This window comes from Apteryx rowi, unplaced genomic scaffold, assembly GCF_003343035.1.
Source record: "Apteryx rowi isolate R43461 unplaced genomic scaffold, aptRow1 scaffold_117, whole genome shotgun sequence".
Lineage (NCBI taxonomy): Eukaryota > Metazoa > Chordata > Aves > Apterygiformes > Apterygidae > Apteryx > Apteryx rowi.
In genome coordinates this window covers 2083240-2109183 of record NW_020447386.1, presented here as the reverse complement: position 1 = coordinate 2109183, position 25944 = coordinate 2083240, and the positions used below count along the sequence as shown (strand labels likewise).

The 25944-nt window shown below is 39.4% G+C and overlaps 2 protein-coding genes across 14 annotated transcripts in view; one reads left to right on the top strand and one right to left on the bottom strand.

The window, feature by feature from the left end:
* Nucleotides 1-20027, bottom strand: part of CEP170 (centrosomal protein 170) — a 112539-nt gene extending 92512 nt beyond the window's left edge. For 3 of the 5 annotated variants that reach the window (XM_026081859.1, XM_026081879.1, XM_026081890.1), the window contains exon 1: nucleotides 19862-20027. The gene's annotated coding sequence lies outside the window, so the exon portion shown is untranslated. Of the gene's footprint in view, nucleotides 1-6779; nucleotides 6845-19861 lie in introns of those variants that run through there. The other 2 variants (XM_026081899.1, XM_026081868.1) reach the window with 2 other exon arrangements.
* Nucleotides 20028-20162: 135 nt separating this feature from the next.
* SDCCAG8 (serologically defined colon cancer antigen 8) overlaps nucleotides 20163-25944 on the top strand; it is a 115910-nt gene continuing 110128 nt past the window's right edge. For 6 of the 9 annotated variants that reach the window (XR_003256052.1, XM_026081930.1, XM_026081953.1 and 3 more), the window contains exon 1: nucleotides 20785-20882. Coding sequence is in view for 6 of the 9 variants with exons in the window: in XM_026081930.1 (XP_025937715.1) it covers nucleotides 20816-20882 (67 nt within the window). In the remaining 3 variants the exon portion in view is untranslated. Of the gene's footprint in view, nucleotides 20215-20646; nucleotides 20883-21019; nucleotides 21267-25944 lie in introns of those variants that run through there. The other 3 variants (XM_026081913.1, XM_026081939.1, XM_026081922.1) reach the window with 3 other exon arrangements.

The following is a 25944-nucleotide window of genomic DNA, read 5'->3' as shown; positions in this document are numbered from 1 at the left end:
GCAACATTACACAGAGGAGACATGCTCACCTACATAGGAAAACTGACCAGAACAATCCAAAATTTTCTGCAGTTGTCCAACAAGCAACAACTGCTAACTACATCAGAGTTCAAATTTTACCATAGAAATTATTGAATATTATTCTGACTGAAAAATTCATTTAAACAGATCTCTATAGTAACATTCAAGCACCATGCACATTGCTGAACAAGAAGCTGTTCCTGTTCACGCTATAACTAATACCAGTATTTCTTTATATCAAAGTTCCTATCTTTCATGAAAATTTACACAGTTACTCTAGAGTTATGCTGGCATAATGGAGTGCAATTGCATGGCAAGGATGAAAATGGGTACATAAAGGGGAAGAAAATTGGAAATCCAAGAGAAGAAAAGCTAAGCATCCATCCAATGTAACTATTTTGATCAAATGTCATTTTGATCATTTGATCAACATTTGATCAAATGATCAAACCTATTTGATCAAATAGGTGTAGGATGCCTGTCCATACAACTAAACCACAAAATTTGTAAAAATCACTTTCCTTCTCGCTTTATTGGCTTGTCAGGTAAACCTCAGTAAGTTTAAGCTGTAAGGGAACTGAACAATAGCATCAGGATTTCATTTTGCTTCTGAGGTATATGTGTCTCAGCTCAAATTTCTGAATTTAGCTAAAATTCCTTGAAGGAAGATTAGAAATACATGCTAAGTCCTTATATTTCTGCTAAAATATATAATTGTCAACAGTGTCCATCCAAAGATTTAGCCATGACTAAACTCTACAGAACAAGGGAACTACTGAGAGTAAAGAACCCCTCTAAACCACTACTTAAAAAAAACTTGTCTTTGCTTCTTTTTGTCCTTTCTTTTGCCCTCCCACTTTTTTTGCACAGGGAGGGGGAGCAGGAAGGAACGTAAAACAGGACTCTGTGAACTCTTTTTTTAATCTAAGTCTAGAGAATCACCTGGTTCTTTTTTTTTAAGGACAGAGAAAATAGTTCACTTTAAACATATGTCAGATCCAACATTAAAAAAAAAAAAGCACACACGTTTTTTCTTATTACTTTAAAATCAAGGAGAAAAAAAAATATAATGAAAACCATAAGCTTTCTTTTTCTTTTTTTTTTTTTTAGGATAGAAATGAGAATCAGAGTAAGCAAATGGCTTTACAAAGCATCAGGAGATCAAGGTGAATCATGATCCCCCCCCCCTTTTTTTTTATTAGTATACATCCAACCCAGGTAGATATGTGCATTACATATGGTATGAGACTAAATAAAACAGCAAAGTTTCAAGATTCTACAAAATCGATACAGCAACAGCAATATACTTCTCAGGGGCTCTCTGGCCAGGAGAGAATGGAAGAGGAAGAAAAAGAGAGACATACAGAGAGGCACATCTTCTGCTTTATGGTGATGAAGCCTTGCATCCCAGGAGGGTGCAGCAGACTCCTCAGTAGCATTTGTGAGAAGATGCATTGCTTGCCCGTTTTTTGATTTAAAAAGGGCATATAAGCCCTCCACGTGGGAGTGCTACTGATGATAGAAGGAAAGTTTTCTCCTGCGTTCACAGAGTTGGAGATCTATGCGGAAGGGGCCCAGATACTCCCTGGGATGCACAGGGAGAAGGACCAGAGGGCAGGGCAGGAGCTGTTGCCCCCTGACAGCCACCCGCGGGGAGGGGCACACTTGCTGTCCTCGATGGGGCAACCCAAATACCCTCTCCCTCCAGTCCAGCCCACACCTGTATCTGTATCTATTTTATTGCTGTGACATACAGAAATAGCTGTCAGAACTGTGACTGAAATAAAACCCTTTTTCTGCCAAGAGTGCAGCTGCACCAAAAGTTGCTTGGGTTTCTGATTTTGAGGGATAGGGGACAATGATTCGGAAGGCTGTAGTCTGCTCCATTTTTCCTCTGATAATTACTTAACAAGAACAAAACAAAAAACCCCACAGTTGAGACCCTAGGAATAAGCAGGCTTGCTTTAGCACATTGATAGCTATACAGATACCAAACCATAACTGCAAATTCAGGGGGAAAAAAAAAAAAAAACTTTRTTATTTTATCAACTTACAAATATTGCAGGAAAAAAACCACACACACACAAATCAGGCTTAATTGATGGCTATGGTTCATTTGATTGTCACAGTATGCAAAAGGATATCATTTGCATGAATAAACAGGATGTCTACAACAAATATGAAGTCTAACATTAAGACCTTCTACCAAGTTTAAGCAAAATCACAGAACTAAATTATATCCCGTTTAAAGCATCTGAGAAAGAGGAGTCAAATGTTACAAAAATTATTAAGATAGCCATGCCTTTCCATAATCCAGAAGTCCCCATTCCAAGAAAAAGGGGATTCATAAAACACCAAGCTAAAAATAGCAACTGCTAGAAGAAGGCAGGGTATCAAATAGTATTTAAAACAATTTATCAGAACGAAGGTGATATCAGCAGATTGAAACAAAGACCTCAATAGCTTGCCAAAAAAATAGAATACTGGTTATTTTTACTGGGTATACCGGTAAACATGCAAATTTTTAAGAGACTGATGACAAGTTTTGTGCAAAATTTTCTATAGTACATGGTTACAGTCTTACCCAACAGTGACAAGCCTTTTATGCAGACTGCCATAATAATCGAGATACCCAAAGGTAAAAAAATATAATATACAGTTTTATGGTATTCTCAGTCTAAGCATTAGGTTTTAAACCGTTAAAAGCCTACTCAATTGCTAGTCACTAAGACAAAGTTATTCAGACTTTAAAAATGCTGCTCTATTTTATACTCTGATCATGGAGAATAGGACCATTTTGCAATTATTAAAGAAAACTGATAGCTAATTTTCTGTTCCCAATCTTTACAATGTTCATAAGCAAGAAATCAGTTCTCATGAATGTTCTTCTCTGCAGCCTTCCTAAAGGCAACACCTTTCAAAAGTTGCTGTTCAATAAATAGGTAAAATAAAGGGTAAAGACTGCTTGTAAAAGTAGCCTAGACTTAGGATAAAACAATCAAGTGTTCATATTTTGTCCACCATCCTCCTTCACATTAAGGAACTGCAGAGAGAAAAGTATTTTGAAATTGTCATATTTCACCCTAACCAAACAGGGCTGTCTATGCAGAGATTAACATAGCCAGTAGGTTCATAAACCATCCTATAAGTAGCCTTTAGTGCTGATTTTGGCCAACAGGCCAAAGAAATCACAATCAAGTTCTCCTTGAAAAAAATGACTCCTTTAATGAAAGCCACCCCCCAAAAAACCTCCCAAAACAAAAAACAAACAAAAACCAAAAAAAACCACCCAATAACCCACCAATGAAACCCACACAACCTAGGATCAAACCATACCATTGCCAAGATAAGCAAACAAGGAAAAAAAAATTCATGCACTGCATTCAGGGAGAATGTAATCTTAATCATATGGCCAAATCCTCTCCTCCATTTTCTCTTCTCACTGCCTCCATTCTGGCATATTCAAAGTTATTTTGTAGGTTGTGTATGAAGAGAGATAAAGTCGTATTTGCATTGATAAGGCCCAATCACAGTCCTGAGCCCTATGGACAAAACAAATACTACTTTGCAAATAAAACTGGACCTTTTAACTTCCAAGGGTGATGATTTCACTTTCCTCAAAATTGTGAAATACATGTTTTTTTTCTTCCTTGTCCCCAAAATACTCAGTAAGATTAAATTACATGCAAAACAATGGAATCTTTTTCTTCTTTAGTACAGGGAATTATTTACCTTGTGGGCATGAAGAGAAGCATAGTCTCCAAAGAAAAACATGTATTTAAATAATTTTAACATCTCTCTTTCAGTTTTCAGTTTTCTTGAAACAATATGTAAGTACACAGAACATGGAAGCAAAAGGAATAGTTAAAGGACAATTGTTGAAATCAACCTTAATGATCTCCACATCTGCTCACAGTACGACAGACATATCACTTGAAACAGGTATTCAATTATTATTCTTTACTATATGTCCACTGTTATATGAAAAAAAAATATTTATCATTCCAAGGTAGGCTTCATACAAAATATTTGATATGTTCTACCCTCTCCCTTATGGAATGATTTGGAGCTTTTTACAATTACTCTCAACAGCCAAGTCCACAGATGTATTTTTCTTGGAAATACACTAAGTTAAAAAAAAAAAAAAAAAGATTTTGGATGTACTTATTTTACAAAACAACCAGAGGCTCAAAATTTTGCTTCATTAAAATTATAAGCAATGTTTGCTCTAGGCAATCTTCACTGTCTGAAGACAGCTGAGTATGGGGGGGGTTAGAAAATAAAAGCTCATTTATTCTGTCTCATAATTATGTTGAAGTACTACATCGGTATTCCACAAAGCATCTCCCTACCACAGTCATTTTACTTTAGAGCTCTTACAATTATTTTTGAAACATCCCCAAATAATTCTTTATTTGTTGAGGGTTTTTTTTCTATTTAATGTAATAAAAGCTTAAAGACAGACTTTAAGTTGCAGCTACCATGTTAATTTTTAAAGAGTGCAGAGTTTCCATTAATCATTTTGCAATCTCTGACATTAAGATAGGGCCACATTATACACAACTTCAGGAACTTTCCTTGATGGGGAGTCCTCTTCCTAAAGATCTGCAAAAAAATAGAGTAGAAAAAGGCGTAAAATGCCTTATATTTTTATTATTTGTTCATTCCTTTAGCCGTATCCAAAATCAGTCAACAGGAATCCAGTCTTGCATTTTGGACTATAACAATTTGTCTTTAATGTCTGTGCCTTTCCCATCTCTCTTCCTTCCCATGAAATGAAACTTTAAGGTAAAATTCAACACAAAGACTTTCTCATTGTTTGATCATGTTGTGAAAACAACTGCCAAAAAGACAGTATCAATAATTAAGCAAAATCTGAAAGAGGAAAAGACATTTACACAGACAATAAGAATACCCACAGCTTTAACGATAAACACTACCTATTGCAAATATTTTAGAGCAGTGTAGATTACAGTCCAGATTTGAAATAATCTGTAATTACTATATAGGAAATGGCTTCCCTGGAGAAAAGCTATTCCACGGCTGCTGGGACTGCCTATGCACTCCTTTCTTGTATGCAACCCACAAACAGAAACACAGCGACTACAGGATGGTAGAACTTCGTTCTAGTTCTTACACTCTCTTATTCACTAAAGGAGATCAGTCACGTGTAAAATTGTCACTGTAAACTTTCAGAATTAACAAACTTTTTATTTAAACACAGTGACTACACAGCTCAGCTCTTATGTTTTTATGCAAGGACCTCTTTGCACAAATATAGTACAACCCCTCAACTAAATCACCATCATAAACCCTCACTGCTATATAGGTAGAATACTTTTAGCCGGACTTTTATAAGCTGTTTTAAGAATGATTGGTGATAATTTGGTTTAACGGTGACTTAGTATAGCATTAGCACACGTTTTCCAGAATAAGACAATGAAGAACCAGTCAGCTTTGGGATATTTGGAGACTACTGGAAAATGTTTTTATTAGCATACTAAAATAAATATTTTTGAAGGCTACTAAATGCATGCAAACGTATTTCAATGGACAGAAATCTGGAATTCTAGTAACATTGCTGGGAGGAAGCCTAGATACATTTTTTCTTTGCAAGTTCAATGACTGGCAGCATCAATTTTGTCCCCTCCCCCCCCCCCAAAAAAAGGGGGAGAGAAATGTGAAAGGCAAGGTTAACTAGGAAGAGAGCTCTGCCCTCCACACACACTACTCCAGGCACAGAACCAACACAAGAGGAAGTGGCACTATAACCCCATCCACAACAGGGACTGAGTCATCCCTTACATCAGTACTTCAGTGAACATGTTTGCAGGTTTTGTTTGTTTATTCACAGTCACTGCGCAAGTCTCATTTTATGCCTCTCCTCCTCCTCCTCCAAAAAAAGGTTATTGGGAACTTAGTAGTGTTAAGCCACATACAAAATAGAAGAGCTATGTTACGCAGCATTGACCACACTACTGCAGTATATTCTTCTGGTTGACCAAAAATATTTTAACTCATTTTAACACAAAACTGAATATAGACAAAAGCATACGAAATTCATTAACACAGATCATCCTCAGTTCCCTTTTTTAAGGCTGAAACAATCCACATCCTCTGTTCTTTAAATTACTCTAGCTTTCCATGATCTAACAGTTATTTTTACTAACGGTGCTCACAGATCAACACTCCTTACAGTTTAACAAATTACAACACCTAACATCTTACAGTAAATTAGTGCTGCATTTCTGTAGTTGTTTATTTTGCCCTGGCTCTTCCTGGACTTTACTTCTTGCACATTTCCTATTAAAAAGATGGTAAATATTCATTTAGTAAATCTGTTATATTAAAAAAACCCTAACATTTTCTCATACTTATCCCCAAAAGTCCCAGTTACAGCCTTTTTTTTTCCTTTGTCCCCAGACATATTTTTAATAAGACATATTTCTTCCATCAAGCAAAAGCATGTATTTTTTAAAGAAATTATTTACAGTTTTTTAAACTGTATTCTCCTCCTGCCACACAGTTATTAATTAAAACTCCTATTGAAACCATCTTTTAGTTGCCTAAGGAAGCAAGGCTTAAGCAGTCACTTTTTCTGCCAATCACTCCTCCTAACAGCAAGCTTCAGAGAGCTAGAGCTTTCAGAGACTTAAAGCTCCCACAAGTTTGGAGAGACCTGAGGGGTGAGCTGAGAACAAAAGTGGCAGTCCCTCGCGCTGCTGGCAGAAACCCTGCGGTGTGAATTCAGTAGTTACCCGCTCCTTGAGGCCTGCTGGCTAAGCTGCACTCGCATGGTCAGCACGACTGCAACATAGGCTGCCTCCTGCCCGTTTGGTTGAGAACCAGCAGTAGTCTGTGAGGAAATAACCTGAATGGCACAAATCCTGGGAGGGCAGAGAACAGGTTCAGCAAGAGTTTGAGATACAGGACACATCCCTAGGAAACCAGGCATTACTGGTTCTCCTGCATGTGATTTTTCTCTCCATTTTATCTTAAGAGGATTGCTTTACTGTGAATCACAAGCAAACTGTTTTCACAGCTGTCAGAATTTCAGAAGCGCTTTCTTTTTTTTCCTTTAACCTTTGATGTATATGCCACGTACTATAACTAATTACAGAAGGGAGGGAGAAGTGGAAGAAATAAAAACACGTTTCCTGTACTTGGTCCACAAGATGAACAGGTTGAGCATGATCGACATTCTGGACATACAAACATTTTTAACAGAATGAGCACATTTCTAGGGTATTTAAGTATATATACACAAACATCATTATGGACTAAACAGAAGATGTTTCACATAAAAGTCAAACTACAGTTAAGAACAGGTGCTCTAGAATAGACAAGTAACTATCCATCTGCCAAGTTTTGTAAACAGAAATGCAGCTAAAATTAAACAAATAACTGAAAAATCATGATCAAAAAATTTACTCTAGTATTTGTATGTTAACTATAAGCAGTAAGAGGAACACTATGAACAATACTGCTTCAAAGACTCTGAATTTTATTCTTTCTTTTTCTAAAGTTCAAAATGCTTTCCAGATGGTCTCACAAATTCAGTTTAGAAGGGAAAAAATGCATTTTATTTTGAAATCCTTCCACAGATTCTAATATCTGAAAAGATTATAAATTCCAATATATATTTAGTATTCAGAACTTACAGTGAAATTGCAACAGTTTATGCCCAAATTTATACCAGCTCAAATAGAGGAGTTTTTAGTAACCTAATTAAACTTAACCAGTTAAGGATATAAACATAGGAACCATTTACTGGAAAGCAATATGGGAAGTGAACTTACGATATGGCATCTCTTCCACAATAACTGCTCAAGCATCCATACGTCCACTGCAGCAAATCTCAAATAACCTACTTCCAGTGTAAACTACCTTGAGTTCCTTGGATGGGCCACACAATAGGAGAAAAGAAAGTTGATACATCTGAAGTCAATATTTAGTTGACCCTGTAATAAGCTGCTTGCATGCCCAGAACTTCACTCTTTTGACTTATTCTCAACCTTACTGATGCAGACTCAACCGACAGGCAAATGAGTGGCTTTAGCCCAATATAGCGGCCCTCATAACATAAATGCTGAACTGCAGCTGTGGTTCCACACCAGCCTAACTCCAGTCTCACTGCTGTCCAGATCCAGCACTCTCACCTGGCCCCAGCCACAACGTCCTGACTGCTCCGTCTGCCCTGGCTCCAGTACTCATGTGGCTGCACAACTGAGCTATTTCAGCATGTTAAACCACGGAGAAAGTAACGATTCCCAGCTTCTCCACTCCCCAAACAAATGAGTTGTCCCCAGAAGCTAGCGTGCAGAAACCTAGCGCCAAAAGAAGTGGAGCAGGGCTGCACAGCTAGGGCTCAGCGAAAAGGGAAAAGAGCAGGAGCAGGGCAGCTGGCAGTTCTGCTTAGGCTGCTATGGGATCTCACAGAACTTCTTACATTTAGACAGGTTTATAGTACTAACAAATTTTAAGATAATAATTAACATTCACATATAAACTAGTTTTATTACTTTTACCCCATTACAGTTTAAAAACTATGTACTTTTAAAAAGATTTAACCCATATTTTTATTCTCTCACCTGCCTGGACTGTTTTTTTTTGGTTTGGTTTTTGGGTTTTTTTTGTAGCACAGCACAGGCCAATGATCAAACCTTTACAGTCTTTCACATCATGATACACTAATGCAGTCTTTCTTCTAATTCTGCCCTAGATTTGTGCCCCCAAAATGTGAACAAATATCTTGAAAAGAAAGAAAGGAAGAATTACTATGGAAATAACTACACAAATAAAGCGATACACAGATACCTTTGAATTAAGTCTTTTTTGAAGGCATTATCATTGTCTCCCAAGAAGCAAAAATAGTAAGGTACAGTGCTTTTCTTATTTATGGAATGAAACCGCACTGAAGGAAGAAAGGAAAAAAAAAAAAAACAAAACACAAAATATGGGAAGCTAAGGATCTAAATGCACTAAATCTGGCCTTCTCCCAAAACACTGTTTAAAATAATTTTATGGATTCCACTAAAAAATTAGCAGTATGTTTATTTGTTTTTATTAAATCAAAGACTTCTATATGCCTAAACTGGACAAGTCAGAACTTCCTGGTTCACTCTCATGTCTTGATATTGGTGTTTCAGCTTATTTTCCTGCCACCTTAGAAAGCACTATACTATATGCTGTAGGCCGTTCAAACAATATAAATATTTGACAAAGTGAATTCATTTTTATTTTTAAGTTAAAAACCAGTAATATTAACTGCAGTAATTGAAAATTGTTATTGTGTAGGGTGCATTAACCCCGGTAACATAATTAAAGAGCCTGAAAGCAATGTCAGAAGCTCTAAAAGAAAAAAAAAAACCTCTTGCTTTTTAACAAGAGAGAGCTCAAAGCACCATGAATAAATACTTTAAAACATTTCTACTGTATACATATATTAAAAAGTGCATCAGACATCCAGAATGGAAGTCCCTAGATAATTTAGTTCTTAGTTCTGTTACAACTTTTGACCTCCTCAAAGCAAGTAACTAGGCCACATAAAGAAATGATACAGTCGCAACCATAATCCTGCAAGAGAACAATTTCAATGAGATTCTGGACTATCACGGCCCCATGAAGCAGGAAGCTGACTTGCTCTTTGCAGTTTAAGCAAAGCAACACACATGTAGTATGCAAGACAATTATACACGGTGATTTTGAAGATACAAATACTGAAGAAGGAAATATTTATATCAGGAAAAAAGAAATACTGGATAATGCCAATCAATGAAGTTTCTCTGGTGAGTTAAAGAATATAATGCTATTCTGGGCCTTGCACTTTCAGGTCCAGAAGGATCCTGCCTCATATAGAAGTCAGCTGCAGTACCTGAAAATTCACTGACTTCACCAAGACCTTGGGCGGACGAACAGCTCAGCCATGCCCAATTACATACAAGGCTTTACATCAGAACTGAAAAGAGAAATTTTTCTTATAACGTTCAGTAGCAAATGGCAGCAATATCATGCATTCTGACTTCACTACTGAGCATGGAGAAAAGGTGCTCAGGATTTATAAAGCAAGGGAAAATAAAGTGATAGAAAAACAAGTTTTGAGTTTGGGGTAAACACAAACACGTGTGGACTAAATGTTCTCTTTTTTTTCCCCCCTTTTTTCTTTCCTTTTTCTTTCCTTTTTTTTTTCTTTTCTTTTTTTTTTTTTTTTGAGTTTTTGACTACTAGGGATGAATGCAGAAATTCATACCAAAGATCAAACCGACTCATACTGTTGTACTGCAATAACAGAGGTAGCATATGAGCAACTACAGTGTAATTACAGTTATTACACCACACCACACCTGTAAGAGAGGGTTTTTTTTTCCCCACCACTAAAGAGTCAATTAAAGCTAGCTTTCTTCCTGAAACAAAATTGATAAAGATTTAAATTTTCATCTCAGATAGTATAAATGATTTTTATTCATAAATGCTATCTTTCGCTGAATGCCTAGTAAAATGTTTTTCACAGCAATGAGACAGATGAACCCAAACTACGACCTCTTTATCAGTCTTACAACAAGCAATTTTGCCCAACTGTTTAAAAGTTTAATATTGTAATCTCAGGTTCAGTCTCCAGATCTGCTGCATCCACTACCCAGCTTTCTATAGCCCTCTCTACCAAAGTTGGTTTCCCAGCTATAAAAGTCAGACTTTCATTCCCTTACAGGAATTTGATAATTTATCTGCAAGATAAATTGTTACTATAATTGACAATGGAATAAACAAAAGGACATTATCAACTTAAAGGAAAAAAAAAGAAAAAAAGACCAAGTTTCTTCCGTAACTATTGTTACAGACTAGAGAATTAGTAAGGCTAAAATCCTGGCAAAAAAAGATATTTTTCTCCTACGTCTTTTCTGAGTTTGACATTTTACACAGTCATTTGGGAGTGCAGTAGTATGTAAGAAAGCCTGTTAGATCTGACATTGCTTTAGTGAATTTTTACAGGTCAGCTATACCGTGCCCCCCTCCATCCCAAATGGGGAACACTTCATAGGTTTTTTTGCTTGTTTGAAAAACAAATAAAAACATCAAGTCAAGTCAGCTACAATATCCAAATATACTTGGAACTGGCTTACAAGCAACTACATATCAAATTCTCTTTTTGAAAAGATGGCACATATGAAGAAAATTTCTAACATACTTATCACTGATAGATTATACTAATGCTTGTTGTATATTTGAACAGTGTGGACTAAGTTGTTACTCTTATCTATACTGGTACAGAGAGGACTCTGCTAGTATTTACCTCTCTTTCCTCTGTGACTCATTCATTTCATGGATTACAACAAACATGGGAAAGAAACGCATTTGTGTTTCAGGCAGATTCTCAAAGCTCCTGATGCCTTCAAGGGGATTGGAGATTCATAAGTACTTCTGAGAAGTCAGATCTTTTAGTTTTTAAACAGCAGCCCATTTTCTTAAAATAGAGAACGTAAATGAAGTTAACACTGGTTTGGTTTTGATTATTCAGTGGTCAAGGAAGTTATAATCAGATTTGATAGGATGAAAAGAGACAGAAAAACAAACAGGGTATGAAGATTCAACATAAAATAGTGTGGCAAACTAAAATTAACAGAAACACCAATACATTTTACATGATGACTACCACATTTCAACTACTGTAATTCACAGGGGGGTGGGGGGAGGGTTCTGTTTGTTTGTTTGAAGTTTGTGACACCTCTGGACTGTCCAGCCATCCTCTCTCAAGTCATGCCAAAGCTTAAGTTCAACCTTGCATTTTTTACAGTAATATTTTATATGAAATTCTTTTCCATTTTTAGTGTGTGAATATATTTTTTCACTGCTCACTCAAGTTCCTTATGTTTATTCTTTTTCAGAATATATCTACTGAATATATCCAACTACTCCTTTTCAACARTATCAGTTCTGTGCCAGTAACGTTATCTTTCTTACTGTTCTCCAACTTGGAAAGAAAGCTGAAGAGAACAAAGCCGTGTAGCACCATCTACAGAATAAAAGAGATTTCTAATCAGAAAAAATTAAAAGCAGCCCGCATTAAGACATACACATCCATTCTTCAACTGGTATTTTAGACCTGTAAGAATTTACATCTCTTTCTGATACGCTGCCGAAGGTCTATTTGTAGGATGGATATTAGGCATGTTACTCCACCTCTCAAAAGAACACTCAGCAGGAAAAACAGTTATGTATAAGATTCCTTGCAATATATTAGGACTGCAAAGGATCTAAAAGAGATTGCAATGCATATTTAAAAGATGATGAAATAAAACTTGATGGATTAAAAATATGCTACAGAATTTGTAATCATCAATAACCAAACAGTAATAGTTAAAACTGAACACAGTTTTTAATTCTGACTTAAAGCTAATTAGTTTCACTGATGTTGCCAAAAGTTCAAGTTAGTGTAGACATTAGCCAAAATAAACGCATTACCCAATTATTTCCAATAGCGTCACAACAAAATAAAAAGCGTTCTAATTTAAGGACTATTAAGAATATGATGACTGAACAGCATTAGAAGAAAAATATTATCTGAACAAGACATTTTTATGTGTTTATCAGCAAGAACTATAACAGTAAAACAAACATGAAATGACCACAAAGGGCAATATAATCTGTGTCATGAAAATATAACGGTTCCCTAATTCTTGCATCAATTAGTTCTCATCATTTTTCAAAACTCTCTGCCAATCCAAAAGCTAAATAAAAAGTAGTTGTGGGTTCTCAGTGGTTCCTTGATGGTTTCCTGAATAGTATCTGCTCACTGTTCAAAAAAGATTTATAATAGCCAATTTTATATTCAACCTAACAGCTAAAGTGCAGGCTGTGTTTTTTGACTCATGAATCATCCCAAAGAATAATTTTTACAGGAAATGTTTGACTCTCTTGGGTATATGAGTATCCCCTTTGGAAAGCAGGTACAGTTAAAAGAAAACATTATCATTTAAAAAAAGGCAGAGATGGATGAGCAGAAGTCTAATCTTCACTAACCTCACAAAATTGGGTTGACTCTTCCGTGATAACAGAAATATGTAGGAAATCAAGATTTTAATTATTAAATTAAGCCTGTATACACCTGAATGCATATGAGAAATTAACATCTGAAAAAGGCAGTTTTTATTGAATTGCCTTTTCAATACACCTGTGAAGAAATGTGGGTAAAGTAGAAGAAATAATCTGTAACAGAAACCACACCTGATTCAGGAAGTCCTGAGCAGAAAATAGATGGAGACTAGCAATGCCTTAGGTGAAAATATCATATACGCCTGCTCCTTTCTTATCCCTCTCTATGCATGAGGTTATAGTTATTCTTGGAGACAAGATACTGGGTTAGATGGACCTTTGGTCTGACCCACTGTGGCCATTCTTACATTCTTATGTAAGAAAATTCTAGAAGAAAAAATTTAAATTAAGTGAAACAACAATATTACCTGTTAAATGTCTTTCATTTAGTCAAGTAAATAAAATTGTGTATAATAATTGACTGCTTTAAGGTTCCTGACATGACACAGTTTCACTGGACCAAACAATCAGATCATTTGAAAACAAAGGATTAGTGAAAGCAAGGAAATATATGTTCATGAGGAAAAAGAACAGGAGAGATATCATCACATTCCAACTTCCTGGGCTTTTCCTTCCCAATCTTGAAATGGAATCCAACAGAAGAAGACAAATAAAAGATAATTAAAAATGCTTTGAACACAGAAGAGAATGCAATATTTAGAAGGCTAAGTATTTGAAATTTAATAGAAAATTATTTAAGCACGTTATTTTGAGTGAAAAGTCATAAGTACATCTGATTTAATGCATTCAGTGTATTGCTACTTCCAGACCATAATGATTAGTTTAATAGGTACATTCTTCATGGGAAGAGTAGCACAGTGCCCTGCATACAAAGAAATGTCTTGGAAACACTAGGGAGTGGCATTACTTCTGTTTTTATAGCATTGAAAAGCTCAATATTGCTGCACTTCCTGGAAAGAAACAAAATGAGCAGAACCAGAACCTCATTTGGAATGAAGTACAAAGTGCTATAAGCTCTGGCAAACCCATCACACAAACTTTAGAAGACTCAGCTGTTTATCTAGGAAAATACCATTTTAGTCTATTGGAAAAGATCAGAATGTAAAGCAAGTTTTAATTTTACAAGGTCAGAAACAGTAAACAGGACTATGGCAATTTGCCCCAGTAAGAGCACATCGACTCCTGTGAGGAACCCAGGGGGACAAATTGATGAAGCTGGACTGGAAGAGGGCTGCAGCTCTTGCCAGTGCATCAGCTTACACAGACCACCAGTGGATGATGCTGGAGCTCTAAAAATGGGTTGCGCTTAGCTAAGGAAAAGACAATTTTTTTTTAAATAACAATTTCTAAAGGGAGAAATAAAGGAGAAAAAAACTTGATAAATATGTCAATTATATTCATACAGGAAAGAACTACTACATTCTATCAAGTATGTTGCTCAGGGGATGAAATGAGAGGATATGTTTCATATTCATATTTGAATGAATAAATACAATTTATCTAAATTGATACCAAGTAGCACTTCTCTACAAGTCACAGAAGCCACACAGTTCAATACTACTAAGACTTACAATACTTATTTTCATTTCAGTTTTCATTAAATATTACAAGATATTAAACCATACCTTATGCACCTCTGACACATAGCTTTTTACTTTCAATGCGTTGTAAATAGCAGCTATCCTACCATACTCAAAAAAAGTCAAGTTTTGTACAAATGATATCATCAAAACAGTAATTAAAATCTTAAGTATAAAATACTATTTCCAGAAGTTTACCTTCCTCTGTATTTTTTTTATCTCCTTCTCAGACAGTAGATTGCTTACTTCTAATTCACCTAAGTATATTGTAAAAGCTTCCAATTAACCTGAAAGACATTTCTACAAAACTCTGGTAAGCATCTAATTCTCTAATGTAATCTAAGCAACATGATTAGTGACGGAGGAGACATTTCTCAAAAAAAAAACCTCACATGAAAAAACAAACAAACAAAAAACTAAAAACAAAATAAATTTATTCTGACAGTGTTTCCCCTACATTAACCAGGTAGGGGTGTGTGTGTGTATATATATGCACTGTAAACCAGTTTACCTTAAAACAAAAAATAATCTGGGTTTATGACAGGCATCTGTTAAAGCAGAAGCGACAACACTTAAAAAACCTCAGTCTGACCTCACTGCAGTACCAAAAGACAGGATGTAAAAGTTTTTTAAATTTTAGAAGCAAAACTGAAACACAGACAGTGAACATCACAACTGTCATTCTTCTCAGCTGGAAATCTATGAATTTGAAGGCTAAAGACCTTCTTTAAAACACAACTAAAATGCAGTTACTGATTTCTTCAAAAAGCAGAAGCCAAATCTATTTATAAAACAGGAGAAATACCATAGGTCCTAAAGTCCTTTGAGAAATATGAGGTGAAAAAATTAATGAAAATATTCAAAAATTCACAGCCTTTGTGAAATAGAAGATACCAATATTTGTCTGGCACAAAAATCCTCCTTTTCCCTAAACCAAGGCCAGACAAGTTAGAAGGACAGGACTACCTTTCCTCCCTCTCCTCTTTTCATACCTACTTTTCAGAGAAACTTTTTTTTTTCACCCAGTGATATGTTCTCAACACATATTCTGTGGTGCTCATTTTACATATCAAGAATACTCATTAAACGCTGATCACAAGAACAAAGTCAGTATTTTAAACATTTTGTTTTCTTAGATTTATACATAACCCTCTTTCTGACCACAATATTCTGCAGTGACACAGAAGACAGTCAGGCAGTAGAGCTGAGCAGACCAAAAGGTTCTTTGCTACTGAAAAAGGGAATATTCCCTTCTTACAGGCTGGACACTCCTGTCCCCATTCTGTGTGCTTGCCCTGGCACTCCTCTGACCACACAATAAGATAATTCTGTTTGCGCACCCGGGGGGGGGGGGGGCGGAAATCAAGCAAAACAAAAAGAAAAGTAATTTTCTGCTGTGTTAGCTGACTGAATCAACTATTCATGTAGTTAGACAAGTACCAGAGCCACTGTGACAGACAGGATAGGGCCATGCTGCACCAGAAACAGAGGAGAGTGGAGAAGAAGGATTTCTCCATTCAGAGGCATTAAGATATTAGATCTGCTAACCTATATAATCTTTAACATCCACCTACTCCCATCTAGGAGCCTGAATGTTACACTTCAACTTCAGTGATGCAGCCCTGACTATTTTCCCAAACAAGTCCACAAGTCTCCCTCTCTCAAAGCTAATGCTGTCAGCAATCTGCTGTAACATCTGTGTGGCTTTTATTTGAAGTCTCTAGAAGCTGCTTTTGACATAACACATGACAAAAAAATACATATATTAAAATACATGCTTTTTGAAGATCACCTAAAATCTGAATTACAAAGGTCATATGATTTCTAACTACAAACACAGCTCTAAAATGAAAACACCTTTCCAGGTTTTACAGAATAGAGTGGAAGAAACTAAATTATATGCAAAAAACAAGTCTTTGCAGTTTATTTTAATATTTTTCTGTATGTGTATAACTGTACAACAGACAGAGATACATAAAGTTTTTTAAACCAACAGTTTGCACTCTCCACCCACTCTAATTTACATGCACTATGCTACAGTTTAAGTTAAATGATCACATACTATTTTTCCCCAGGACATCTGCCTCATTCAAGGGACAGGATGGTCTGTGATCCAGGGAAGTGTTAGCACGGTGCAGTGAAGGAAGCTACTATCTGTAGACCACTCTACTGAAGATGTGTAGTAAACAAGGCAAATAACTCCAGAAGAGGCACAATGGTCAGTACTAAAACGCAACAAATGTGGACATTGAGTAAAAGCATTAGTAGGCAAAGAAAGGACCCTTAAAGGCTTGTCTAGCACTGTCACTGCAAACCTCTAGTTGTTAGAAAAGGAAGATGTACACATCTAATACTAGCTCCCAGTCAGCAAATTCCCAGTCATTCAAATCCCCCACTAACAAAGAACTTTCTTTTCTCAAATTTCAAACAGTCTCCTGGTCACTACCATGCCAATTTTTACTACATGATATACTAAGTTCTTCAAAGAGGGGGAAGTGCATGTCTTTAAAAAACCAACCAACCAACCAACCAACAAAACCCCCTCATAAATGTTAGAGGTAGATATGAAAATTTCTACAAGTTCTGGTATCTGAACATATTCAATACCTGCCTCCCCTGTTACATTTTTTCTAAAGCAAAAGCAGAATTTCACAGATATTCTTGGCTTTCTGAATAACAAAGTAAAAATAATCTGTTTCACCTCCATTTAATTCTGCTTGCCGAAGCTAAGAAAGGCAGCTGTGACAAGGCAATTGTCTTTTTAGACATTCAAGGAGATACTATAGTATCAGTTTAAATTAAATACATTTTACCTGCATTTGCAAGAACTGGAAATGGTACCTCAAAATCAATTTCTGCAGCTATTCATGGTTTAGGCTTTGTTCCAGTTGCTCAGGGAAGCTTCCTAGTTCCCATCTGCAAGTGAATATAGACCTCTCTAGTTCACTTTCAGGAATCCAACTCTTCTCTGGACTGTATGTTATCAAGAGAATTGTTAAAAAAAAATTTCCTGGCAGGTCTATTACAGCTAATGAAGCACAAGCTAGTGAGAACCTATTCTGATTTGCAAAACCCAGCCGGATTTGATATGGGAGGGAGTCACCTGCAGGATAGTTGCTACAAATGTCAAAGAAAATGCAGCACCACAGTAAGGTAAGTTCGGTAACAACTTTCACGTTAAAACGCTTCTCTTTAAACGTATAAAAGAAAATATTTTTATCTGATTCATTACAAATAACTTTTAGAGAGTTGATAAGTTAAAGAAAAAAAAAAGTCTTATGGCTTGCTTTTGACAAAGTTCTCTGTATACTCAGCTACTCCCTCTTCTCTCCATTCAGCCAGTCCTCCTGCTCTCTTTCAGAGGAAAAACAAAACAAAACAAAAACAAACATTTATATAAAAGTGAGAAAGTATTTGGAAGATCAAAAAGGGAGGGGAGATTCTTAAAGGCATTTATATTTAACCTTCCCTTCCCCCACCCCTCCTTGTTAAATGAAGTTTAGGATCTTTCATACTAACAGAGCTCAGTTCCAGTAAGACATACTCCTCAGCATCTGGACAGAAAACAATTCCCAGAGAAAATTAATCATAGGAAATCACAGCATATTTAATTACATACTAGTTCAGTTTACAAAAATCATCCTGTCCCACATACCATTTTACGCAGACAAATCCAGGACCAAAATCACTGTCACAAAGCCTCGAACAGCACTCCATAGGGAGAGGAAAAAATAAAAATGTCCATCACAGTGCTAGGAACAGGCTTTATTCTTTCAAAGCAGTTAAGTATTTTATGAATACCTTTGCTTTCACTGAGAAGAGAATAATTTCTTCAACGTGCTGGTCAACATATGCTATCTGTAACCTCTTATCTAGGTTGTCATAAGAGCGCAACTCTTCATCGGCACAGCAACTACAGCTCCGTTTTTTCATAGAACCGTAAGAACAGATGGACTAATTGTCAGCTCATCCTAGAAGACGTTTAAAATAACGTCTAAAAGGCTGGTAACTAGCACAACACCATCAACACTCTTGTCACCAGCGAGCTCCTCTCGGCTCGTATACATAATTACTATACCGAACGGCCATCATCCGCGCTTCATCCAGCTGGCGTTTCTCCAGCGGGGCTTGCGAGCGATGCACGAGCACCTCTGCCCGCCGCCGCTGAACGCCCTGGATTCAGTGGATGCGAAACGCGCCCGAGGGCGGTTTGGCGGAGGCTGCCCCCTTCCCCTTCCCCCGCCCGCAGCGCCCGCCGCATCCGGCCGCGGCGGCGCGCGCGCGGGCGGCCAGGGCGGAGGGCTCCCCCGCGTCGCTCCGCAGCCCGCTTCCTCCGCCACCAAACGCTCCGCATTTGAAAACCGCCATCGGGTTTCTGTTACATCCGTAACCCGTTCGTTTCCAAGCCACAGAGACAAAGTGAGCCCAGCACTTTTCTTCCACCGCCGGGGGGGAAAAAAAAAAATATTTTACGCTTTCTCCATGAAGAGTCTCAGGAAAGAAAAGATCGAGCATTCTGGAGAGCGCTTTTGAACGTAAGAGACCCTCTTTGTTGGCTGGAAACACACAGTAAGAGAGGTGGCAAAACCAACAGATCTTCTCCATCATCCCGCTCAAACACCGTTATTTTATGGGGACGGAGGGCGGAAACACCGCACGTCAGATGAACGGCATCGGTCATTTTTAAACCTGGAGAAACACACCGTTTCCAGCCACGGGGGAGTGTCTGAAATAGGGGCGACCGACGGGGGAAAAAAAAAAGACACAGCTGAAAGGTCTCCTCGAGACGCGGAAATCCGCCGGCGGAGGAGAACGGCAGCCCGAAAAGCCGCGGAGCCTGCGGCGCGACGCGGCGGGTGTGTGCGTGCCGACGGCGGCGGCGCCCGGGGCACGCAGCCGCGGCCACCGGCGGCACCATCCGCCCCCGATCTGCGCCGCGCCGCCTCGGGCCCGGGGCGGCGGCCAAGCCCCCGCCAGCCCCGCCGCGGGGAGGGGAGGCGAGAGGAAGGGAGAGGAAGGCACGGCGAGGCGGCAGCGCGGAGCCGCCGCCGGACCCCGGCGGGCACGGCGGGGAGAGGGCCGTGCCCGGAGCCCGCCGCTGCCGCCCCTCTGCAAGCCCCGGCGCGGCGGGCGCCGGGCACAATAGGCAGCGGGCGGGCAAACGGCGCGACCCCGGCCCCCTCCGGCACGGCTTGCACCCCCCCACTCACCCCTTCTCGGAGGCTCGCCGCGCCGGGGAGAGGCCGTCCCCGGTGGTGATGGTGCCGCCGCCGGCGCTCACTGACCCGGCATCCCCACGGGGCGGGGGCGGGGCGCTCCGCTCGGTGTCCCTGTAGCAACCGCCTTAACGTTATTCCCTGCACATAGCGGCTAACGGGCAGAGCGGGGCACCGCACTGCGCAGGCGCCGCCCGAACGCGCACAATGCGGGGGGAGGCCAGCGCGCAGGCGTCACGGAGAGAGCGGCGCCTGCGTCGGCTTCAGACAATAGGAGGGTGATTGCACTGTACGCGCCGCCTGGCGGGCGCCCCCTGCGCAAGCGCCGGAGTACGCGGTGGTGGGAGGTAAACACAGTTTTCCACCCCCATCGCCTATCCCTTCTGCCATGACTGGACCTGCGCTATACCCAGCCACTGCGGGCCCGAGAACATAGGCGGAAGAGTGCCCTGTGCGCAGGCGCGAGTGGGGCTGCAAGCCACAACAAAGAGGAAAGCGGGGGCTGGGACCGTCCTCCGCCCGCTGCCCGGGGCGGGAAGTGGGAGGCCAGCAGGGACTACATCTCCCAGGGAGCGCTGCGCGCCGGGGCGCGCCGCCTGCTGGGGCTTGTAGTTTCTCTAACCGTCCTCCCTCACGCCGCGTAGCGTGGGGGTGTGGCGGGTCCCGAGCGTTGCCACGCTCAGCTGTGGCTGGGGGAGGCCGTTGGCGGGTAGCAATGGGCAACGCGGAGGAGCCGGAGCGTGTCCGCGTCGCGCATTGTGGGAGTTGTAGTTCTTCGGGGCGCCTCCGGCGGTTGCGGAGCACGGGAAAGCAAAGCGGCTCGAACTACCGTTACCGGTCGCCGTTGCGGGGCGCCGGTGTGTGGGACAGCGCCTGGGGGTGTCCACGCGCTTCCCCCGGACGGGAGCCCTGCGGGCGGCAGCGGCGCCCGGCGCGGACGGCCGCCTCATGCAGGCGCCCCGTGGGGAGCCCGCGCTGCAGGAGACCCTGGAGCGGTACCAGAGGCGCCTCCGAGGTGAGCGGGGGMSGCSSCGRKRGGSCSGGSKCSSCKSCRGSYSCCKCYSSCKGCTSCSGYCCCGCCGCSCMGCSKYMSCSCCCCCGGAGGCTCGGGCCGGGCCGGGGCGGCGCCGTCCCTGCTCTGGGCGTGCTTGTGGCAAGAGCAGAGCTAGTTCTGCTGCTGCTCCTTAAATCGCTGTCTAGAGAAACGTTGTGTCAGAGGCAGAGTTATTTTCCCCGTGAAAGTGCATCTGCACAGAGGCCTGACTGGAGCTTGTGAAAAACATGTCAGCCGTGCTCATATCCGCCCTCTCCCCCTTTTTATTTAATCGGTGCTCTTTAAACGCGAAGTTAGACCTACAGCCCATGTGCTTCGAGCGTCTGCAGTTTGAAGAAAACTAAAGTATGACTGGCCAGCTTTTTTTTTATTATTATTATTATTTTTTTCCTTCCAAAAAGTGCTTTCGGGAGTTGCAACTTCTATGAAAATCAGAATGAACCTAAAAATCCAGTGTCTGGCAAACTGTAAGATAGAGTCATATGATTATGTGTGATTGCATTAGTTCTTCTTAACTAGTTGTAGTGCCCCTGGTGGTGCTTGACCGTGAGCACTCCGCTGGTCTACTGCAACGAAAATCATCTTGGTTTATTTTGCATTGCAGCAGGCTACTAAAGTGGACAGTCAAATATCACATCTTAAATGCATTTAATCCCATCGCAAGTAGTTGATCATAACCTTGGCTTTGATAGGGCTGCTGCCTGTTTTGTGTGCTCTTTGATTTGTGCACAAATCTTAGCTTTCATTAACATGTAAAATTCTAGTCATAAAGAAGAGGCAGAAAAATGATTCTGATGAGCGTGATTATTTCCCACATCATTAACTGTGTTCATACCTGCCTTCTTATCCAACAAGCACTATATATGCAGAGAACATTTTTCCCCTCTTTGTTATGACAGCTGAGCATTACCAGCTTTCAGACCGTCTCTGATTGGTGAAAGTATGTGACCAAATCTTGAAGAAAGCCAGAATAATCTGTGGATATGCCACCCTGCTTAGCATTAAAAAAAAAAAAAAAGCACATCTTGAGGTAATGTTTTATTAAACAGCATTTAAAGATAATGGAAGTAAATCTAATTTGTTTTGTGATGCTAGTGAATTACATGTACAATTGCAATATAGGAAACATTATTACAAGAAGATAAAACAATGGACATATTTTTAATAGCTACTTGATACTTTATTTTTAGCAAATACTTCACATTTCTTTCTCAAAATAGCATCAGTTGTTTGTTCTGAGGATGGATCTTGCTTTGTTCCAGAAGAGAGTGCTTTGAAGAATCATGTCTAGTTACTTTTCCAGTAGTATAAATGGACATATAGATGTTGCTTGGAAGCTACAGGTAGAACAGTTAAAAGTGCAGAAATCAGAACATATCTTGAAATGTGTAGAGTCCCTTTGTGCTATATAAAAGTGATGAATAAAAGTTATGAAATGCCATACATAGGTGCTGTTAATCTTAGAACTTTATCACGTTTCCTTTTTTCTGTGGGCCATTATGGAAAACCACTGGATAATTTTCATGTACTCAATTTGGACTAAGGCAAAGGGTTTTTGCTCTGAGTTTTATTGTCCCTATGATGTGAATGATTTTCTGTCCTCTTCTTCAAGAATTAAACTCTGCATGTAATTTAGAGTCCATTCCTTTAGACTGTGATGCAGCCAGATGGACTGAATAATCAGGTTTTTAAAAAAACTACAGTTGAACAACTACGGTATTGCTGCTTGAAAAATCATCTGATGGCGTAATGTTTCTGCTTTATTAAAGAGCATTGTCATGCACAGAGGGATAGCTTTGTTTAGAAAGGCCACACTTTGGATTTTCATTTTGTTCATTTCTGCTGTGTTTCTAGAGGCATAAGTATAAGCTGAAGTAAGTAATGTGCTGAAAATGTGTGGTTTTAACAAAATCTTGCATGTTTTCAGAGCACTTCTGATTATCTTCTATCTAGAATACTTCTCTGACTTGTTTACTTGTTTTTATACAGCTCCGAGAAGAAGATACACTATTACTGAAACATCATCTGAACTATTGTTCTCATTCTATGATAGCCCAGGGGGTGACCTGCCTTTTCATTTTAGTTGCAGACCAGTCAATGCTGGTCTTTTACATTACTGGGAAGTCCAAAGGGTGGCATGCAGGCAGTGAGAAAGGCAGATTCCCTTCGTTCATATTCATCGAAGGAGATTTGTTGGTGTCCTTTAATTCCAGCGTGCGCAGGCAGCATGCTGTGCTCAGCGTCCATCCTGGTGGGGCGTCGGGAATGCACGGGGTACGGTGGTTGTGCTGAGTTGCCTGGAGTCCCTACAGCATGTGACGTTTTTGACTTAGAAACTGACAGCAGTGGAAGCCAAAGGCCTTTGGACTCCAAGCCTACTGCCTCCTCCCCCTATTCCCTTAATTTCAGCATGCTCAGTATTTCTTTATGTAAATGGTCTTTGTGTGTGTGTGTGTGTAGTTTGGTAAGGACTTCTTAGTTCATTCCTTTATTCAGACCAGTCTTGTTTTGAAAATATTCTTTGCGACGTTTTGCAACAGAGCTTGGATTTTCTGTCTTTTGTCTTAGGTCCTTTGTGCATTTCAAGTGATCCAAGGGAATTTCTTTTTTTCTCGAGTAGAAAACCTGTTGGGGTGGTAGGGGATTCTTAATATCTTCATAGTTAGGTAGCCTTTTGATATATGGAGTTGAAGTATGTCTTGGTTACCTGGATGTTGTAAGTGACCTCTTTAAGTTTCCCATAACTTCAAAGGGCCTTTCTCAAGAATGATGCATCTTGGGCTGTTTAACTGTGTGAAAGAGTAATATTAAAGCTCCCCATTTCAAATGAAGGCATGCACATATTTTGTTCATACCACTTTTCCTTTTTCCTATTTTTGACGGGGTTCCCTTACATTGGATCTGTTATGGTTTTTAAATCACTTCAGAACATTTGACTTTCTGGTGGCTGTTTCCCTTCAGTTTCTGTGCCGTTTTGGGAAACATGGACTTCTGCCTTTCTCCATGCTGTGTAAAGGTAGGACTAATTCCATAGATCCAGGAGTGCCTCTCGGTAAGTAGAGATCAGTAGGGTAATATTGCAAACAAAACCCCAGAGCAGGGGAATGTAACATTGGTTCCATTATGTTTCTCAGCCAACCTGTTTGTTTCTGAGTGATGTACAATTTTTAAATCCTTTGACCTGTAAAACATTCCTCACATTGTTAACGCTAGCAGTAATTGAATTACCGAAGATCGTCATGGGTCATTATTACTTCATGAGTTGCTGAACCTAATTCTTTACCCATTTTTCTTATGTAATTATACAGTTTGAGACTTTTCTACAAATTCATATAATTCCAGTCCAGATTCTGGAATTTTAGACAGCATGACTTCAGCATTATTTGATGTTTTTGACATGCAGCATTCTTAAACTGCTTTTGTAATGCTTGACCTTATCTGGATCCAGGCTGATACATAGCAACAGCTTCTCGCCATCCTTTCTGGAGATCAGAAGAATAATTTTGTGGCCTCGTTCATTGTGGTGGAAGGCTGTATAAGTTCTCAAGAGAATATCATTTACTCTTCAATGCAGTGTCTGCTGCTGTAAAGAGAAATCCCTCAGAGGACTAATACACAGGACACCCAAGTGTGCACTAGAATCCGGTAAACTTCATCAGGTGGCCAGTGGACAGAAAGTGAGACCAAAAAACCTGACCAAGTAATAACTGGACTTAGAGGTCAACAGAGGTTTCTGATGAAATAACAAGGATCCTATAACAGTGCTTTTCTTGAATAGTCTAGACTTTAATTTAAAGTCTTTATTGTTTGTAATACAGAGTTAAGAGAGTGGTATTTGTACAGTTCACATTACTGTGTGTAAACTTTCACACAACAGAGAATAGCCTCCTTTTACAGCTGCTAAGTTGGTAAAAGGAGTGTTGAAAATGGTCTATTTCTCGCAAAGGAAATATGAAGGCAGAAGAGTCAAATAAGTGGATCAGTAACTCATTATTTTGTAACATCTGTATGTTAAACACCTCTCATGACCTTTTGAGGCCTGGCTAATGAATAGGCTGTAATCATGCATTGTTCTTGTTGAATGTTTACATGTAAAACCCTGGCAACATAGGTAGTAATTGATAGGAAGCTTTCAGTCTCAAGACTGCCATGTACCATGTAAGTCATAGGCACGCCTGGGACTGGCAGCTAATACTGGTGGCTGTTGGTTCATATCAGAATGGTAAATAAGGTAAATTCCAAGACTAAGCAAAACACAGTAAAAACTTAGGAGATTTTCAGCTTGCTTGCAGGTTTCTGAGTTGGTACTTCATAATGAAATCCCATCTTGAGCAACAACCTTTCACTTGCTGTCTGATACGTCTAAAATGGGAAGAGCGAATCAGTTATAGCTAGCACACATTAATAAATATTTTAAAATAGTCTAGTGAGTGAAAATATTTATTATTATGGAAGGCCAGCTTTTGTTATCTTGTGAAAATCTCTCCAGTAGTAGAGTAGCAAATATTTCAAATAAAGTTAATTAAGTTTCTGTCTTAGTCCAAACAAAAAGTTACTCTTGCATACATCACATTTCCAGTGATAACTAGGTATTCAGGAAGTAGAACTCTTCTGTGTGGGCTGCATGTTTTTCTTTGGTATTTTTAAGTAATAAGGCTAAAATGCTACCCAGAAAGAGGTACATTATGCACTATTTTAGGTTTGCAAATGTCAATAGAAACAAAGTCAGAGCTAATGTACTTTTGGACAGTAAAAATTTCTTTAAATGTCTTTTTTATGTTTGTTTGTTTTTGTTTTCACTAACTGGTCTAATTTTATCTTCTCTTTGGCCTGTTATTGTTTCATGTAATTTCTTTTTTTTTTGAATCCCAGCAGAATTGATGTAATTCCTGCTTCTCTATCTTTCTAGGACCATTTTCTGATTGGGAACCATGGTATATCAGAAAGTGAACTGTTCATTGTATTTATAGCCAGTAATTTCCCATAGTCTTCCTGTGAACTTTATTAGAACTAGATCTGTAGC